This window comes from Paramacrobiotus metropolitanus, unplaced genomic scaffold (assembly GCF_019649055.1).
Source record: "Paramacrobiotus metropolitanus isolate TYO unplaced genomic scaffold, Prichtersi_v1.0 Parri_scaffold0000002, whole genome shotgun sequence".
Classification (NCBI taxonomy): Eukaryota; Metazoa; Tardigrada; class Eutardigrada; order Parachela; family Macrobiotidae; genus Paramacrobiotus; species Paramacrobiotus metropolitanus.
Window position 1 is genome coordinate 1,637,766 of NW_026570222.1, and position 20,055 is coordinate 1,657,820.

Sequence of the window (20,055 nt, forward strand, 5' to 3'; positions counted from 1 at the left end):
ATTGCTACCCCTAATTGAAAGTCAAGCATTCAACGTTTTGTGCACGCTGGGAAGGAATGCTCAGAGATTCCCAAAACCATTTGCGCGCCGCAATAAAACGGCATTTAATTACGCTAAGAAAATAAATAAAAAAGACTGTCATGTTTGCCGAGCTATTAGATTCGGAAGCACTATCAATGAATTCGCCTTGTTTGCGGAATGTAATCGAGAACAATAGACTTTACTTGACCACTGCTCTCTTGTTTTGTCTTTATGAAAGTGGAATCTCTCCCCTGCCCCTTACACCGGCTAATACTATTAGATAAGCCGAGGATCCCACGGCATTCTGCGCACTGAACAGGCAATAAAAGTAAAGAAGCGCCAATTTGTTATTTCCCTATCTGGCCTGAGTACGGCCGTAAATGCATTTTGTAGGTAGCGCGGTCCAGTCAGCCCAGTGGGCGATCTCACACTATCGATATAATTTATTTAAGCCGCGCTCTCATTGGTCGTCGCCGAATCGGTGTATGAATCATTCATTCAGTAACTACAAGTACATACAGCCTTTTGCCGGAGCCGGGACGCTAGAAACCGCATCATTCTGATCTGTGTATTAGATATGCAAACTGGCCAGCTTCTTTTCGTCTAGCGCGAGTAGTGTTCGTGAGATTCGCCCGAAGCCAGTCTGCTTGTCCAGAGCACACATTTTGCGAGATTATTAATACCTAATTTCACATTTCCCATACGATACCATTCATTTACCGGTTTTATCGTTAATTGCATGTTACTGCCCACGTTATCCATACCGATTCTGGAACGGAAGCTTTTCGCTTTCTTTTATCTCAGCATGCGAATTGAAAAGTTGAAATTTTGTCTGGAATTATTTAACGGACATGTGGTGTAGATTTGTATTCGCCATGCGAGATTCGTTTTTTCAGCATCGGAACTTTTTGCCTGTTATCTTCGATGCCTTGTGTACGCCAATTTATAAGTTATCGCTATCCGGGATTCTACTTCTCTTTCTGGCATGCTCCATCAAGGTGCGGTCTCACGATGGAGAAAAGCTTCGTATTGTTTTAAACTGTTCTGTTGCAGTAACAATTTAATCATAGTACAGCAAGTATTTTTTATGTTTAATTATTTTCAGCAAAAATTAAATTTAAGTTGTGACTCATGTATGTCCGTTTATACTTTTCAACATAATGATTTTAATTTGTTTTTATCTGTTGGATATGTGAATAGTATTTTTAACGCTATGTCTCATGATCAGCCATGTGTGATGTAAACAGCATGGGACTACGTAAAAAAATCATATTTTCTGGGTCAGTAGTCATTAAAATTCCTTCCGATGTGCGTAGGTAGCGGAGGCGTCAGGACAAGTACAGCTGGAAATCCTATCGGTGAAAAACATCCACAGTGATCCGACCGGCAGTGTATGCTGTACACGAGGAAGTGCGACTGGCCAGAGTCAGACAGCCGCACAGCGGTCAGCGCCGGGCCAGGACGCCGCGGCACTTCCTGTTGCAGGGAAACCAGCGGTTCCCAGTGGCGGCGGATCTACTCAGAACTCTAGTCACGATCAGGCGGCATCATCATCATGTTTTGGCATCTGTCGGCCTTATTTTCGGCTGTGTTTTAAGCAATATCAGCAGTCAGTATCGCTGGATGATGACTGTACATACGGACAGGGATTTAGTCCACTGCTCACCTTGCCTTACATCAGTCCCAGTAATGCCCATGTGGGATCATTAGCCAGTTGGGCGCCGCCCTCACCTGTCACTTTTCTCAACAACAACTCATTCGTTGCCATCAATCTGCCCTTCGATTTTGCATGGAAGGTACGTGCGGAGGCTGTAAAACTGTAACTGTGCATATTCTCAATAGGCATTTGCTCTATTTGCTTTTGTGCATCCTGGGCTGGCTGTTGCGTATTCAGGGAGCAACACCGATTTGGGAAAATGTCAATATTTTATGCTCTATTGAGAGGCGATAATTTTTAGGTACATAGGTTTTACAAAGCATTAAACCCGTCTGCAGATGCACTACCAATTCGCGTTAACAAACACCATTTTTATGACAACAATCCCATAGAAAATCTTTCCCCATTCAAGCAAACTGCTTACATTGCTATTCAAGCTAGTGTTTCAACTCGTCGATCCTTTGAAGTCGCATTATGAAGCGATGATTATATGGAAACCCTTCGGATTGTTTAGATTTCGAATCTGCGTTTTTCATTACATTTAATTCAGATGAAGTACGTTTACTGCCTACATAAAGCCAGTAGTACTTTTGAAAATTTGCACTGCAGGGATAATTCTACCAGTTTGTATCTCAATAAGGTTTGCAAAAATATGACTTTTATAGAACACGCCTAATCGCAATGTTGTCTGGACTCGTAACTTCGTGTGCAATGTGCATGTAGTCCTATTGCTATCTGTATATGCGTCTTGCCGGCAAAAGCCCACCAACACAATCATTTTGGCGGTCAGCTAGGGTAGATCCTCACCGGTCAGAAAGGAAATCCCTGAATTTTAATTCCATAGTGTGCACCGTGCACACTTCCTGTTTTGAACTTGCTCCTTCGCTTTTCTAATATTTTATCTAACGATGAATGTTTTAAAGATGAAAGAATAACCTTAATCTTTTTTGTTAGGATTTATATCATCAATTTATCTGGGGGGTTCCCTTTTTATGGTTATTCTTCATAATACTAAGTCACAGTTGCTTTCGAAATCTGCTACTGAATTGCAGGTTATTTTTGCAGCTCGAAGCTGTATAATTTAGCAGATTTCTATGCTGGAAGGTTTTGTTTTAGGCATTACGTTCCAAATATTTTTAGACATTGCGTTTTTACTTCGCATGATGGGTTAGTAATGTGCGCTGCATCCTTGTGGCGTACTGTATTTGGCGGTCTGTTCTGTTTATGTTGGCCAATAATGTTTTTAATTGCCAAAGACTTATGTCAAACGTCCTGTCATCTGCAGGGAAATATTGGGTTCGTCTGACATTTTGTTATTATGTTGGGTGATTATGGGAAGTTTTGTTAATGGTGCGAAATCTGCTTTTCGACAAGTCTCTGCCACTTGCGGTCGGCCAGTACATTAGACTGTCTGCATGCCTAGTCGGCTTTTAGGACTTCTGCGAAAATATTAGCAATTTGTACTTGCTGGATACTGCTTGTTACACATGCTCAAATAATGTTACACTGCTGATTTAAGAGAGTGATGCGCGTGTGTGCCAGCCGTTCATACACGACATATACGTATTATGGTTTCTCCTTGTTAGTTTTAAAATAGATGATCCTTTGCTTGGTCTGAAGCTGAATGGCCTGTACATATAAAAATAAATATCTGAAAATGTTTTGTTGTAAACTTGTAAGTTGATAATAAAGCAGAACATAATCACTGATGCTTTCACGTTGTTTGTTGCAACAGTTCCGGTTTATGGTCAAATTTTTGGTTGTTTTTAAAAAAAGCGCAAGCCTTCACGTACAGCCAATTACGAGGTTAATTATGTTGATCATCTTGACTTTGATCAGTTCACACGAAAATATTAGTCGCCGACAACTTGATATATATTTATGCGCGTTCGTAAGCCGCGTGCGACACGACTGTTAGATTCGGCTATGGATATTTGTTGTCAAGACGGTATTATGAACTCAAGCCGTTGATGTGTGTAAAATCTAAACTTAAACTTGCATTCTTAAGAATCAGCTAATTTACGCGGTCATTTGGTCAAGAGAGAGACTAGCTTTAGCTTTCTTTTTTCTGTAGCCGTTTATTCATGGTAGGAAATTATTTGTCCTGGTACGAGTAATGAGCCTGTCGGAACCACTTTTTTGCACAGTGTTATTGTTATACGTGGGAAAGTGTACACGCGACCATTATCAAGATTCTGCACTTAGCGGCAACGCCTTCTCGAAAGTTTTTCCAGCCGCATTGTTATACCTTTATTAAAATGTGCTGTTAATAAATTTTCGTGCATACGACTTATTTCGGTATTAAGCTTTATTTAACTGTATACGCAAAATTTAATTCTTAAGTAATACCGGAACGCGTTTTCACGGTATATTACGCGTCTCTAATGGTTTGTCGGTTTGCACGTGAAATGATATAGTCACTCCATACTCCATAGAATATCAATATTTGCTAAAATGTTTGCTCTATGTTTTCACATGCTGCTGTATCGTACGAAGGCTTGTTGAACGGAATATTGATAAGATGTTATTAAGATAAGAACAGTCTGCATGTCAGGTGTTCGTCGAGCAGCTTTCTTTGTACTCCAAATATTCCATTAAATTTTGATCCCAGAGCAGTGGTGTTTATTACCGTCTGGGGGTCCGACGTACATTCATTCATTTTCTGAAATCTGAATATTTCGGAATTCTTTACAGGACATTCGATGTCAGTTGTTTGTTGTTGCCTTATTAATGTATAATATCCATTATGGCGGAACTCGTGGGACTTGGCAGTTATAACTGATCAGCACAGTGGTCAGTGGTAACCTTCGCTCTTGTACGAAGAATACGTTTTAGGTCGATTACTGCTGCCACTTTCGCTTTTAATTAAAAATATTGTTGAACTGAATGCAGTCTGTACTAGTAAAGCGGACATTAGCCAGAATAATGCAAAGATTTACTATCCTAGACGCTGGTGCTAGACCGCACTCGAACTTTGTCAATGGGAACGGTGCATAAGGTCACCAACGGTTCTCCAGGATCTATGCTTAAATAAACCCGAGAGTTTATTGTTAACAATAAACGTAGATCGGTAGATGCAAATGCATGCAGTATGCCATTGTGGATATTTTATTTAGGGCAGCTGTGTGGGATTTATAATGGCTGCTCTCCGTTGGTAATCATCTTAACTGCTCGTGCATATTACCTTCCACGAACAGATTATTGTATGGTAAAAATGATTAATATCGGCTTTAATTCACGGCGGTTGCAGATTCTTAAACACATTTAGAAATGGCTAGAGCCTCTAGAAATTTTGCAAGTGAGTGAAATGATATTCCGTACATAGTCGTTTGCTATACGAAACCAAATAGAATGGACATCACACACGTTGGCTGAAGTTTCTGACCAGCAATATTCATAGGATAATGTGTCCTGCAGAGTGTGTTATCGAGATCATAAGCGTGTATCCACATGTAAATAATTAGCGGTCTGCAGCCTTTAAATAAAAATTATTGATTGACCATGCGGTGGACAACATCTATCGCTGCTGTTCTTCTGTCTGGTATATATTGACTTCAAGGTAGCTGTATGCAGGCATTCTCAGCAACAACAATTTCAGAACTGTGTTTGGCCGAAGATGGATATAATAGTACGTAGCATAACCTTACACTGAATTCAAGAATATTGTACGTACTGCAAATGTCCACACAAATACTAAGTTTCGGCACAATGAGAAAGAGTTTGCAATTTGATCTGCGACTACTGCGTTCCTTTCTCATGACCAGCAGCAATGAATCCCGTAGGAGAAGTTGTGGTTTGTTCCGAAAGTGTAATGAAATCTGCTCTTAATTACTGATTAACATCATTAGTTAATTTGCTCAAGGACTAGCGCTAAGTTGTGCGAGTGATTAATGTCTGTGCGGACAGTAAGAATGGCTCTGATAATAATTTGTCGGTGCTCCCACTTCCTTTTATGTGATTGTAAACGTACTAGTTCTCATTCGATATAATCGCGATAATGAGCATTTTATTTGTGAAAACTTGACGGTGAAGTGACGGTTTTGATTGAACATTCATGGCTGTCAAAATGAAGGGGCCCTTCGTGCTGTTGCAAACGTAGTATAAAGTGAACTCCGGGGCCATGCCCAGCCTCTTCACTGTTTTGTCAAGCAGCGCATGTAAGGTCAACAAAGTCTGCTGGTGTTATGCATGCTGCTGATCCATGACCCGGTCTTGGCGTCGCTGATAAAAGAACTGATTGTCGAAAATCTCCATACGGCGACGTGATTCATCCAGAATATATGTTGTATGTGTTAGCTCATTTCAATAACATTCCTACGGAAATGTATTTGAAAATTTGACATGTAGCAGCTGGTTGAGTGTTGATATGAAAGATCGTTATTAATTGAAATGCCTGTTCGAGAGCTGCATAGTGAAATGTATGATGTGGTCGTGTCCACTGTCCAGTCTGCGGCCAACGTGTGCAAACTGTTGCTCTTTGCACGGCTTGTACAAAAGTAACAATTCTGATGCATTGAGATGTATCGCGGCTTGTAACTTTCCGCATTCGCTCTAGTCTGAAGGATATATAATAGCTGCACACTGCACAGATATAGGAGAGACGTACGGGCCCTGATTGAGCAGGCGTAAGAACGCATAAATTGCCCGTAAAGCGTGTTTCCTACGGGCCCTTTCTTGTGCATGATCTCCTTGTGATACGAGTGCGCCTTGAATCGCTCGATTGCCAATCAAGGACAATAGGTGCTTGCGCCTTCCAACAGCCATAATAGATATTCGTTTATCCACCGGGTTTGCGTGCCAGTTGCGAATGTGAGGCATAACTTATCACACTTTTCAGGAACTATGCACAGGTTTTGTTCGTGCAACATAAAATGAAAACTCATACATTCCAGCTTAATATCTCTTTCGGAAATAGGCAGCTGTTCGTGCTGTTTGAAAACTTTCGAACATTCAGATGTTAAACTGCTCCAACCAATAGCGATCGAAATTAGAGAGAAATTGACATTAGAATGAAGAAATTTGAAGTTTTATAATAATTGCATCCTGTCTCGCATAAGTTTCGTCAGGTTGCGTGCTTGCGCCTAAAATAGTAACTTAAGACCTTTGTGCTTGTGACGTGATATAGCATACGGTAGCGATGTAGTACGTAAAGTGACGGCTTTACTCGTACTTTCTATTATTCGCTGTACTTTCTCGATCTTTCTCTTTTGTGTTCGGATTTACTTTTGGTTGTTTCTACACGGATGCGCCGTGTCTATACAAGTCCCTGAGTGGCAGTACTTTAATCACGAGTTCTCTCACTACGAGTTTTGGCAGTTTCGGAGTTTCTAATAAAATTATCGTCGGAGATGCAGTTCTCGCTTCGCGTAGATTCGTAGACTTAGCTATGCCACATTGAGATATTAGCTCATACTCTGTCGTTGAGTAGGTCGGTAGGATAGATTATTACGGTAATTATTCCTATCGTACTGATCTCTCCGTCATGGCGCCCACCGATGTTCGAACCTAACCGATGGCCAGCTAAGTAAACTGTGACTGAAATTGTGATTGAAATGGTGAATGTCAGCTTCTAGAGAGTGCTCAGTCCGGGTACAACTGTACTGACTGGACGGATGTCCGGGCAGCTGGTCTGCCGTCTGGACGCCTAAAACGTTAGTAGTCCGGGTACTGGCGACGCGTTAGTAAGGGGAAACCCTGCTGATCCGTGCCTGCGACCCACGACGAAAACTTGTAAATGTCCGGGGGCTCTGCCCTGTCTGGACGCTGAGCAGTTTGACCTGCCAGCAGGGCGATGCAGGGATAACCTGTAGATCGACCCATGAGCACTGAAGTGAAAATGAAATGAAGATGAATTGATGAAATGACGAAATGTTGAATTGATGAACTGAATCTGAAGCAGGTACTCGTAGCTACTGGCCAGAGCACGAGTTTCCAAAAAATCTGAAGCGTAGCGATTACGTAATCGGCTGTGAGTAGACAGAGTGTCGAAAGCAGTTTCCTTGAGCTAAAGTATTTTGTTTGCCAGAGCAGTGCCTGAGCATTCAAAGTGTCGACACAAATCTTGAGCTATAGTTTTGTATGCGAGAGCGAAAAGCGAGAGCATACAGGTGCACCATATCGTAGCGTAGCCATACAGCCAAAGCAGTTGCGAGCGCTGTGAGCGGTGAGAGAACACCGACGATCGAAATCTCAGTCTGTAGTATCCGGGTTAGAACAAGAGTCTACCTGGAAGATCAGTGTAACGAACACTGAAAACTAAAGCGTAGCTAAAGTTTCCGCGTAGAGCAAAAGCCTACCGGATGAAAATTTAAAGCCAGTGCAACAGTCACTGCGGATAAAAGACGTAGCTAAAGCATCCGGGTTAGAACAAAAGAGTTCCTCGGAAAGTTAGTGCAATGGACACTGACAAATTCAAAAGAATGGAAGGCGCAAATGCCGTACAGTTTGGCGGCATCGCAGAAGATGAAGAATTGTGGTACGACATGCACCCGCTGCAGTCCGAACTAATTGACTTCTCGCTTGACCAGGGAAGATTTGAGAATGCAGTTGAAAATTGGGGAGGCAGAATTGATGAAGAAATGAACGTGAATGAACTGAAAGAAATTGCTTGGGCATCTCTGTATGCCGCACTTGCACTTCAGAGGAAGTACAGCAACGCGAACCGTATATGCCATGCATTAAGCGGCCGCAATACAGATATGGCCATTGAAAACAGTGCTTTAACTGCTGAACTGGTTAAACTGCGTAATAAAGCTGGACGAATTGAAAATGAGTGTTGCGAAGAAAAAACCCGAGCTGATGAATTGATGAAGCGCCAATTAGCGCTGATGTTGAAAATGGATGAAATGCAGCGAATGCCTAAAGCGTCTGAAAAAATTCAGTACCCGCAGACATACGAAGGTGCACAAGAAAGCGGTAAAGTTGAGCGCTTCATTCTTGATAGCGAAAGGTGTAAAGATTTGAATGAGTGGACTGAAAAACAGTTGATTGAAAAAGGGTTGTCGTACGCACTGAAAGGTGATGCGTATTTGTGGTATGCCGAAGTTAAAAAATTAAATCCAGATAAAGACTGGACTAACTGGAAAGCACTGTTAATTAATCACTTCTAGAGCCCCCAAACAGTATACTGTACTGCCGTATACGGCATACTGTACGGCGCAACAGTACGTAACCGTAGTGAAAATTGGTACGGTAACGAAAGTGCCGTACGTAACCGTAAGCCAAAAACACGCTTTTACAATGGGCTTGCCGTATACGGTACTGCCGTATACGGTATACCGTACGGTCAATCCAGTTATTTTTGCCGTAACCGTAGCGTACAGTAGGAGCCGTAAGCGGAAACCGTACGTAGCCGTACAGAAATTTGCTACTGTTTGGGGGCTCTAATCACTTCTCATCGGAGAGTGACCCGGCTGAAATACGGCAAGCAATGTATCATGTATGCACGTGTTTTCACAGAGGAAGACACGGTGAACTCATATGTGGATGGTTATTTAAATTGGTTCAATACGCTAAATACGAAAGAAGAAGAAAACGAAGTTTCAGTTCTCGTTCAGGGACTGAAGAAAACCCGAATGGAGTGGTATGGCAAGCTGGTCATATCAAAACCTAAGACTGTTGAAGACGTTATGGCACAGCTGAAAACGCTGTACGCACTGAAAGTGCAACGAGAAATGTACGAAAATGATGACTGTTGTGAGTATGAAGATGACTGTGAATATGTGTACAGTGAGTGTGAAAATGGTAATTTGAATGATGACGACTGTGAATACGATGAAAATTATGAAATCTACAATAATATCGGTCAGCCGATCTGTTTTAAATGTCACGAGTTGCATCCGGCTAAGTACTGTACATTTAACGGTAAATGGAAAGAAGTGTCAAAGGAACCGCCGATTCAAGTATTGAGACGTTATAATTTGAAAAATGTGGAAGCACGTTCATTGGAATTTCGCACTGTGCAGTGTAATATAAAATTAACTGAAAATGTGAAAACTGAAATGCGGCGGCACTCAAGTTTGCGGGGGCGATCAGTGCCCAATAAGCTACCGCCCGATGCGTTGCAAACGACTGTGGCCAGTCAAGTTTGCGGGGGTAAGCCGGATAATACTGAAGTAGCCTCTATGGCCAAAAATTTTGTAAATGAAAATTTTTGGAAAGTTGAGCAGCGGAAGTACAAGGATACCAAACACTGGTATTACTTGTTCAGAAATCCCATAAAAGCGAAAAATAAATTTCAAAACGAAGAAATTTATCACATGATTGTGAGAAATGGATTGTTGTGTCGTAAGCGCACAGGAACTGGAATTGACAGAATTGTTGTGCCTAAACAATGGCAAGAAGAACTGATTGATTCAGTGCGAAAAAGATGTGCGAAAAACGAATTAATACCGCGCGGCGTGTCCGTTCAAAAGTATTTGACCGCCCGGTATTATTGGTACAATATGGTGAAAACTATTGAAAATGTTATGAAGAAATGTGATAGCGCTGAAGTTTCTGAAAATTTTGAAAATGTGTCAGATTGTGCGGAAATCCGCCATGTTGAATGCATAGCTGAAGTGTGCAGTGAACTGCAGAATAAAAAAGTTGAAATTCCTCTTACACAGTTGGAGAGGAATAGCCCATGCACTACGAAATCGGTTCAGTACGAGTATAATGGGACTGGTCGATGCATCGACGCAGATGACTGTGAAAAACCTGAATTTGTGTATCAAACTTTAGCGGATTTAAAAACTGCAATTATCGAAGTTGATGGTCAGGAACTGAAAATGGTGTATGAAGAGAAGTCCAGTGAGGTAGACAATTCGCCTGTGAATTTCTTGGGATTTTATTCCCGAAGATATCCTTTCTGAATGCCGCCAAACGCTGATTGTGTGTGCTACGAGAGTCGCATTGGTAACCGCCTTCGGGTGTTACGCTGACTGACTATTTGCGTATACTTGCGTTTCGCAAATTCAAAGTGGTGTTTTGAACTGTTTTCTTTTATTTTCATTTTTCATCGCGGATGTTTTTGCCAAATTTTCATCGGCGATTTTCTCTTAACTTAATTAATTTTGCCACTAAAAATCTTCATTTATTTTATTCCGACGTTTTCCTGTTCATTTCACTCCGACTGCCGTGCTGCCAAGTGCCAACCTTCTCACTATCCTGCCTGCGCTCAATCTCCACCGTCCAGGATCCTCTCCTCACTTGCCATCTCATTCAGTCACCCGTGGAGGAGGCTCAGGAGGATCAGTCAGTCAATCGTGGACGGTGGATGGATTTGCCCGTCATGCCCAGTCGAGAGCGTGAGACATCTCTGTTTAGTTTTTATTCCCTGTTTTTGCTTTTCTTTTCGGTTCTTTTTGTGTTGGGTTCCCCAAAAGCCGTTTGCGGGGGTGACGTGATATAGCATACGGTAGCGATGTAGTACGTAAAGTGACGGCTTTACTCGTACTTTCTATTATTCGCTGTACTTTCTCGATCTTTCTCTTTTGTGTTCGGATTTACTTTTGGTTGTTTCTACACGGATGCGCCGTGTCTATACAAGTCCCTGAGTGGCAGTACTTTAATCACGAGTTCTCTCACTACGAGTTTTGGCAGTTTCGGAGTTTCTAATAAAATTATCGTCGGAGATGCAGTTCTCGCTTCGCGTAGATTCGTAGACTTAGCTATGCCACATTGAGATATTAGCTCATACTCTGTCGTTGAGTAGGTCGGTAGGATAGATTATTACGGTAATTATTCCTATCGTACTGATCTCTCCGTCACTTGCACCTAAAACAGTTTAAGCCTACGCAGGACACATCAATGTCCCAAAAATAAGCACATATACAAAACGGGGGATCCAAAATCATAACCATACACTTTTAAAAGCCTGCCTATTGTAAAAAAATACTGTATTTCCGCCCAAAGCAAAATTAACGTTTGTGCTTATTTCTGCAGAAAAGTTACACTTTGATACTGGATTTACTGAATGCCCAAGACGAGTCTCCAGATTGTAAGTGTTACGATTTTTTCCGTATCGCACTGACTCAGTGAACCATGTTTTATTGTCCTGAATATGTTTTATTTCGTAGCTTCCGATATATCGTTGGAAAGAGCTGTTCAGTCGGAAGAAATTGGACCAAGGGATGACTGGAGAGTTTTTGTCCATTCCGGGAAAAAGGCTGTAATTCGATATCGACTGCGGATTGTGTGTGATGAGTTCTACGGCAGCGAAACCTGTAACACTTTTTGCAAAGCGAGGAACGATTTTTTTGGTCATTGGTTCTGTTCACCCGACGCGGAAAAAGTCTGTCTGGACGGATGGACGGGATCGAACTGTGATAAAGGTATAGTTATTTTCCTTTCGCAGCAGGAAATGGCCGTTACGTGTTTCCGGTGGATGTGCGCGTTCATTCGGTGAATCTGCACTTAAAAGATAAAAGTGCATAGTTTGGCGTGGCAGGGAAGTTGTAAAAATTCCGCAATATGTGCGTAGCATATTGAGGGCTGGATGCTTTTGAGCGCTTCTCTGCTTGGCATTTGGTCAGCGAGGCGCTGAAGCGTACAGAGACAGTGGTCCTTGGTCAGGCCAGTTGGCCTCCACGGCTCGTCTTCCCTTCCCTGACACTGACATATTGGACATGTAATGACATGACAGTGACGTTAACGTTATGAGCCGCACATTTCCAGCCGGAAACACTTTACGGCCTTATATGGGTTATTTGACACGGCAAATACAACGCGGCATTTTTCTCTCTTCTTTTCGGTTTAGCCATCTGCGCGCCGGGATGCCAAAATGGGGTTTGCTCTGTGCCGGGCGAATGCAGGTATGCAATATGAGTTATGATCCATTTCAGGCAGGAATTTGGAAAGCTGTACAAGTACTACCTCCCAGCACGTGTTTCTCATGCTGCAACTACCTTGCTACAACTTATATTTAAAGGTGGAAAATATTGGCTATTGGCGAATATTCGGGGAGCCTTAGTTTTAAGTATTAATTTTTGCTAGACCGTTTTGAAGCTGTATGTTTACTGTAGTTGGTCATAATTTTAATTTCTAAATACTGCTTTCGTAAATGTTGTGGGCTTTAGTTACGCAGAAGGAAAGTGTGAGTGACTCGTACTTAACCGTTGTCGGCCTTTTCAGAGCTCTTCTAACTCGGTTTACCGTAATTTGTTTTAATGACTGCAGTTTTTTCAACCATTGCAAAAAACTGCGAGCAGTTTTTAAAACGATTTATAACGGTTGAGCACATGAATTTTTAATCGCTAGCCAACTGCTTCCTGTTGACTATCCATATGCCAATCACCCGCTGGGATTTATCCACAGTGTCCTTGGCTACTAGAAATGCAAAAGCACTCCTTTGAGAGCGATCTCGATGAGGTTCAGCGATGAGCCGCGCAAAGTGATACCCGTATCGGCAGATTTTGACAACTTGAACGAGCTGATCTAGATTAATGTGCAGCAGAAAGCTGTTGATGTTGATGAAATTTGGAATCATGCGAAACGAATGTATGTCCGGTTATGGTTGCTAAATCTCCATCCGGCATGCGCATAAATCTTGTCGACTTGACCAAGGGGCAGGTGCAGAGATTTTTAAGACACACCTGACAATTCAAATTATAATAATTTTTGCTTTGAAATTAAAACGTAAACGTTGGAGCGCACAGTGTGCGTTTTAAATGTATTGCGTCCGAAAGCATCATGAGAATCGGTCCAGGTTATTTAATAATAAAACAGGGTGCAATTAGGGCAACATACGCTCTATCCAGGCTGCTTATTGTGAGCGCTTTCCTTTATGGGTATTATGCTCAGTGTGGATGAATTCAACAATGGTTTCGTAACAAGCCATAATCATAACGGTTCGGATTTCAGCTCAATTCATCTTCCGTGCTAAATAGTCATAATGGATCGTATAGACACTCGCCCAGTCCTATCGCATTACGTCCATTCTTTGTATTGCAGAGCAGACACTCTCGGGAAATGGAGTTTTTCGGGGTTGGGAATTGTTTGTGGTGTGTGCCGGTAAATTTGTGATATGCTTCACTCAATATAGTATACCTTGCAATGCAGACTGTTATGGTGCTGGTCAGTCACGTTTGGTCATTGAAAAATGACGCCATTAATGGGTCTAAGCCGCACTGCGGGACGCTTCAGTGAGCTAGCTTGAGTTCTCACTGAGAATCGTATCCCCTCCTGTGCTCTCGATACAGTGTCCCTGACGGCTCCCACCCGTAATTTCCCATTGTCTCAAGCGTATCTTTCATTCACTGTGGCATCGGCTTTTTCCAAATAACTCACAGTGATCGAAATTTTATTTGCCGGTACTTCTGGCGATATCCGGTGGTTCTTGTCTGCATAGCTAGTTTGAAATTTGCGAAATTGGAGCAGTCATGCTGAAATTTGTTCACTTTAGCAGCATGCCAACAAGTGAAGCAGGGCGCGTTCACATGGTCGTTGATATGGTTTTTATATTGCCACCATGATTGGATCCGAATCGAATCAAGGTCGAGTTAAACCTTGCTTACCTTCGATGGAGATTTGCTTTGTTTTAAATTATCGTACTACTATGTCTTTTTCCTGCTGATTTTGATTTTTTTTAAATTTTAAGTTTTAGTTCGCAAGCGATATTTGAAATAAAAATTTCGTAACAGGGATTTTCTCAATGATTGTAAGTATTTCCCGGTTTTGTGCGGATATTCCGCCTGTCCATGAAACATAATAGCCTATGATACCTTCCTCAAATTAGATGAGTATATTGTATGTAGAACGTGTTTTGTATTTTGTGCTAATATTTTAAGATCATTTGCTCACTTTTCTTCCCTCACAAGTCAGAACTGTTTTGAACGATTAACTTTTAATATCGGCTGCTGCTTGGTCTAAATGGATATTAACACCACATAAATCTTTTATATCAATTGTAGCAAAACGTGTTAGAGATTGGCCGGATTGCTGGATTATGTCAGGGTGAAGCGGATTGTTAAGGAAATAGTGAAAGGAAACAGCGGGATAGGTGCCAGTTTCAAAATACCCATTCATAATTTTCACTAAAAGCAGTTTAGTCATTTGAACAAAACGGGTTGCGCCGATGTGCCCGAAATCTTATCAAATGCGTTTGGTTTGCAACTTTCACTGATCAGACAAAGCTATTTTGCAAAAAGAGATATTATGTATGATTACTATGATATGTGCTTGTACGTAGATGTTTCTCCTGTCAAGATAGAATTTAAAAATTAATGACCTTTGATTAGTGAAAGGTTGTTGTGGAACCTCTCCGTTCAGTTGTGTAACAAAATATTGGCTAGAACATTTCAGCTGCGAAAAATTAATTCGGTAACGTGGCGTCGTAGCAGACCATGGCAAAAACGAGCAGATGGTTAGCTGGCTACCTGGGAAAGATATAATTTTGGTGGGAAATGTGAGGCTGAAGCGTACTTCTAAGAACGTCTGAAAGTAAACGGGATATTGACTTACTGTCTTTCCCCGCACTTTTCTTTTGGAGTCGAACAATAAAATGATCAAGGAAACACCTGTTGCCTCCTTTGTTTAAGCTGCACTGTGCTAGTCCACACTTCGGGCACTCTTCGATTTCTGTCCCGTTAATGATCTGCTTAACCAACCGAGAACGCAATAAGAGATGCTTCTGCTGATGAAAGCTTCCACCTGTTGATTTCGCTGCATCGACATCGACGGAAAGGGTGCAGCAGTTAATTACGTTATACGTTATCATTTATGCGTATCCGCAGGATGTCGTTGTTACTTCCAAAAAATCGCATTTTGTGCCAATAATTTAGGAAAATTTTTTTGTAAACCGGTGTGACGAGTGATTTTGGGATTTCATTTATACCTACTTAGATCAGGAGTGTGACTGCACATTAGTGCTAATGAACAGTAGTAGTCATTTAGCGTGGCGCGATCCCGTGAGAAAGTGTGGTGGAGAAGCGAAGATAGCATACTAGACAGAATGATTGGCTTGCACGCCGTACTTATTGTATTGTCTTTAATCATTTTGAAAGGATTAGCCGAGAATCTTGGTGCGCCGAACAAATCAAGGGCGGATCCCAGTAACTGTTGCTCGCGCTGCACGCATTTTCGCATCAACGGGATGTCGTGCGCCGGTCGCTCGCGTCGAAACCGTGCGGCGTGGCAGCACACACAGTTGCGACTTGTGATGTGTAGACTTTTTACGCTGAAGCCTTAAGGTGCACACACAGAGTAAGGATTATAGTGGTGGTCAAAAGCCTCCCGCTGCTGAATGATGTGATTCTTTGAAGGAAAATGTCCACACGATCCATCATTTGACCTGTTAGCATGAAGCACAGTCGCATATTCTCATACTCCTGTCGTGTGCACAATGATCTTCTTTCAGATTAAGTACTTGTAAGTTGGCTCCGATCGGGAAATGTATACCGCACAATGCTAAAGCGTTGTGCTTGTTATGAAATTAAGTTCATGGGCTCGAATTGCACAGATACACCGTGGTTCAAGTAGCTGACTTCCAATTTTCTCATGAGGCGAATGGCGCGTCTCCCTGAAAATGGGCGCGGGCGAAGTTATTACAAACAGACTGGCTGTATGTTTTGCAATACTGCTATCTTTTTAATATTTAATAGGGCCGCTTTGTGTGTTTTTCAGCTTCACTGCTCGTGTATAATAGCTTACAAAACTTGTTACCAAAGCCTTAATGCCAGGAACAAAGCCATCTGACTTTTCGCATTTTTAACTTCATGCAGAGTCTTATCGGCTGCATCCGCATTCCATGACCAACAGAATACAGATACATGGTCGGCCACTACACCACACCAATTTGTGTTATATAGTGTGCCACAATAGCATAGTGTGGATACCGATACAGTATCTGTGGCTTAATGATTCTGCTGATAAAATTTACTCTTCATATGATAAAATCTGCCGATTGATGGCGCGGTTTCACGACCAAAAGGCAGTCGAATTCCATGCCGGATGATACAACCTGATTTATTTCAATACGTTAGCTTAAATATGTTGAAATCCGAATTTAAATGATATGATAGGGATCATATCATATCCAGGATGAGTGATGATTGGACTGATAGTGTCTTATTTAATTTGGGGTGACGTCATGCAGAATAAATTACGAATAGCAAAAACAATGGGATATGTTTCAACCTGAAAGTGCGCGCTTGACTTGGAAAGTGGTGTTTCATTGCAAGTTTCTGTAACAAACTAAAATAATTATGACCTTAGCTACATATAACCTAAAGACAGTATTGCTGGGTACTTACATTTCCGCAGATACAATTTACAATACAGAATCTGATACAGATACGGTCATCATACAGATACAGACACAGTTGTACGAGCGTTTGTCGATATCGTTAAGGAACGTTAACATTCGTATGACATATATTGTATGCATGCATGTATTGCTCATAAGATTACTTACATTTTTTTACTAATTCTGCAGGTGTCGGAATGGATGGAAAGGAGAAAAATGCGATCAGTGTGTACCGCATCCGGCCTGCAAACACGGAACCTGCACCGATAAGCCCGGAGAATGCGTATGCGACAAGGACTGGGGTGGCCCAATGTGTGACCACGGTACAAAATCAGTCTTGCTAGACTTGAATTGCTAAAACATTTTGCTGTGCAAAAGTTATTTTTGTTGTGCTAGTATGCGTCGATTTGTTTTCACAGCCTTTGCTTTTCCGTAGATTTGAACTACTGCGCCAAACACAAACCATGCTTCAATCATGCGATCTGCTACAATGTTGATGACGGTAAACAAGCGTATGAATGTCGCTGTCCGGAAGGATTTGGTGGTCTGGACTGTAGCCAGACGACAGAACCCTGCGTTCAGAATCCGTGCAGACATGGAGAATGCTACGCTAACAACGGAACGGCACAATGCCGATGCGATGTTGGTTGGGTGGGAGATCTCTGTGAATTGGTCAAAGACGCTGTCGGTAGGTATTAAGACTTTAATTTTATAAACTTAATACGCGGAAGAAAATTAAATTTTATTAATGTGGTCGTTTACACTTTGTTTTGGTGAATCCCCGAACTAAAGCATTGTTTTACAGATAACGATGAGTGCGTTAGCAACCCGTGTGCCAATGGGGCAACCTGTAAGAATGAAATTGGATATTACCGATGTATTTGTCCGGATGGGTTTTCGGGAGAGCAGTGCCAGAATAGTACGTAACCGCACGGAGCCTATATATATTAAATATGTTGTGTATCTACTCTTATTTTGCGCAGAGGTTTAAAGATTATGCTTAAAAATTACAGAAGTCAAAAGAGTTTTAGTGACTCCTACGGCGATGGTCTTTACAACGCCGGTTCCGGTGCTGCCAGAAAATACGACTCAATCGGCGTTGGTTCCTCATGCTATTAGTGATGCCTCTGTGGAGCAGTTACCTACCAAATTAGCTCATGGTAAGAATCGAAGTACCGTACAATTCGTATATCCTGTAATGGCAAAACTGTCGCACAAGTATGCACAAGAATACGTTGGAATATCGGTGTGATGATTCATGCACGTACAATGTTCATTGATGATGGCTTGTTATTGCAGTGGACAGCACGATAGCGTTGACCGCGATCGTTTCGGTCATCCTGGTTTTGGTCATACTGGTTCTGGTTCTCGTCGCTCTGGTATTCTACCATCGCCGTCAGCGCAGTCGTCGTTACGACGATAGCGCTTTTATCTCGGAAAAATACTCACTTCCGTCCAACAATCGTCAGGTGACCAAAGACCTGTTGAGTAAAGACCAGGCAGACCTTTTAGCGCAACGGAATAATCAGGACAACGAAGTGCGCTTGAAAATTCTGAATAATGTTCTCAAAGAAACCAAAATTCCCATGGAAGATGAAATGTCGAATAAGAGTGATGATTTGAAAGCGGGCATGTTGTACCCCAGAACACCGGATCCCGGCATTGCGCGATATATCTGCGGTGATCCGTCCACGAGTTATCCCGTCTACGCTTACGATAACCACAATAATAATCGACCAGAAATGCAGAGCAATAAGAATACCAAAAATTCTTTTATGGAAAGTCTAAGAGCGGCCAGGAATAAGGATAACAATGGTTCCGTGGGCATGGAATACTTTTCCGCACCGCTGAGCGACGGTAAAGTACCTGTGGAAGATTTCACTGTGGTCTGATGACAAGAATTTCCGTTTCCGGATCTACTCAGTCCCGTGTGTGTGTACCATTGGAGAAACGAGGTTCCTGTGCACAAAGTAGAGTTTACGATGTTTGTACCTCCCCGCCAAAGTTATTTCACTTGTTTCCTGCTTGTTTTTACTCAAATCAGTCCACTTACCTCGGTTGCCGGCAAGGTGTTTGACTGTTGGAGAAATGGACGTTGCTTGTGAAATTCGTTACCCTGCAGCAAGATCACGTTGGTCCTTGTAAATTAAAATTTATTCGTTTGGTTTTAATGTTCGGTTTCTGTGCAAGTGATTTCATAGGATTTCTCGCATTTCTCACGATTTTAACCCGGATTGTTTGATACTTCTGTGCAGCTAGAATTTTCTCTTGCCGTTTTAAAGCAATGTTGTTTGTCCTGTTTCGTTTTAAATGGTCTCAGTAGATTGTTGTTCCGACGTTTCCGGAAACGATGGTTGAACTGCGCGGTGACTGTTTTCACTTTGCGCACTTCGTAATTCTAGGCTGCATTGTGATTTTTTATTCTAAGACTTATTTTCATTAACAACCTAACTTCAGTATGTTACTGCTGATACAAAATCGTATGTTCAATAAATTGTATCCTCGACGACAAACACTACCGTGTTTGTGGTGTTGCAGATGCCCGGGTTTAATGTATAGTGCATTTTAAACAATCCTTTTACGACTTTATTGTAAGTCTATCTTTACAGAATGTCGTTGTCAACAGTTAAACAAAACCGTATCGTACGGAATGGTTACGAAGTGATTTGTATTTTGTACCGAAAACCATGTCATTCTGTATCTGGCCATGAATTTTTTGCTGAAGCAAAGAATATTCTTTGCGATGAATTCGAATTCATCTCGATCGGTCACGAAGTGCAGCAGTTATTCCAGATTGCTTTTGCATGTACGTAGGGTCAGTGTTCCTGACTCCAGTTAATCTAATGGCCGGTACGGGTATCATAACACATTATAGCAGGAGCAATAGTTATCAGTTAACTAACAGCTGATATTAATAATAACATGTAAAAAGCGAATTTCTGTTCTGTAAAACTAATTTTCACAAGCCGGAGATGTCCACTGATCACGATTACTGAACGGTTTGAACGGTTCTAACACATTAAAAATAGAAAAAGAACCACGAATATCAGAAAACAAAACATAGTAATCGTTATTCAGCTGAATGTGTAAGACACATTCAGCTGAATAACACATTCAGTTTTCTAAGTAGCTGAATGTGTTAGACAGAAAGGAA

The 20,055-nt window shown here is 41.7% G+C and overlaps 1 protein-coding gene across 1 annotated transcript; it reads left to right on the plus strand.

Annotated features, from left to right (window-relative positions):
• The first annotated feature begins 588 nt into the window (after positions 1-588).
• Positions 589-19,400, plus strand: LOC129586259 (protein jagged-2-like). Its single transcript, XM_055479375.1, has 10 exons — positions 589-1,019; positions 1,338-1,817; positions 11,603-11,657; positions 11,737-11,991; positions 12,417-12,471; positions 17,091-17,224; positions 17,338-17,589; positions 17,707-17,820; positions 17,915-18,061; positions 18,201-19,400. Exons 1-10 carry the CDS (start codon positions 873-875, stop codon positions 18,791-18,793), a joined length of 2,232 nt encoding a protein of 743 aa, XP_055335350.1. The 5' UTR covers positions 589-872; the 3' UTR covers positions 18,794-19,400.
• Positions 19,401-20,055: the final 655 nt, after the last annotated feature.

What these genes read in the sequence shown, in the direction of transcription:
- LOC129586259 (XM_055479375.1), top strand. Translation starts at nt 873, where the DNA reads ATGTGGTGTAGATTTGTATTCGCCATGCGAGATTCGTTTTTTCAGCAT. An exon ending in TTCTGGCATGCTCCATCAAG is followed by an intron (nt 1,020 to 1,337) that starts GTGCGGTCTCAC and finishes CGATGTGCGTAG; the next exon opens with GTAGCGGAGGCGTCAGGACA. An exon ending in TGGCCCAATGTGTGACCACG is followed by an intron (nt 17,225 to 17,337) that starts GTACAAAATCAG and finishes GCTTTTCCGTAG; the next exon opens with ATTTGAACTACTGCGCCAAA.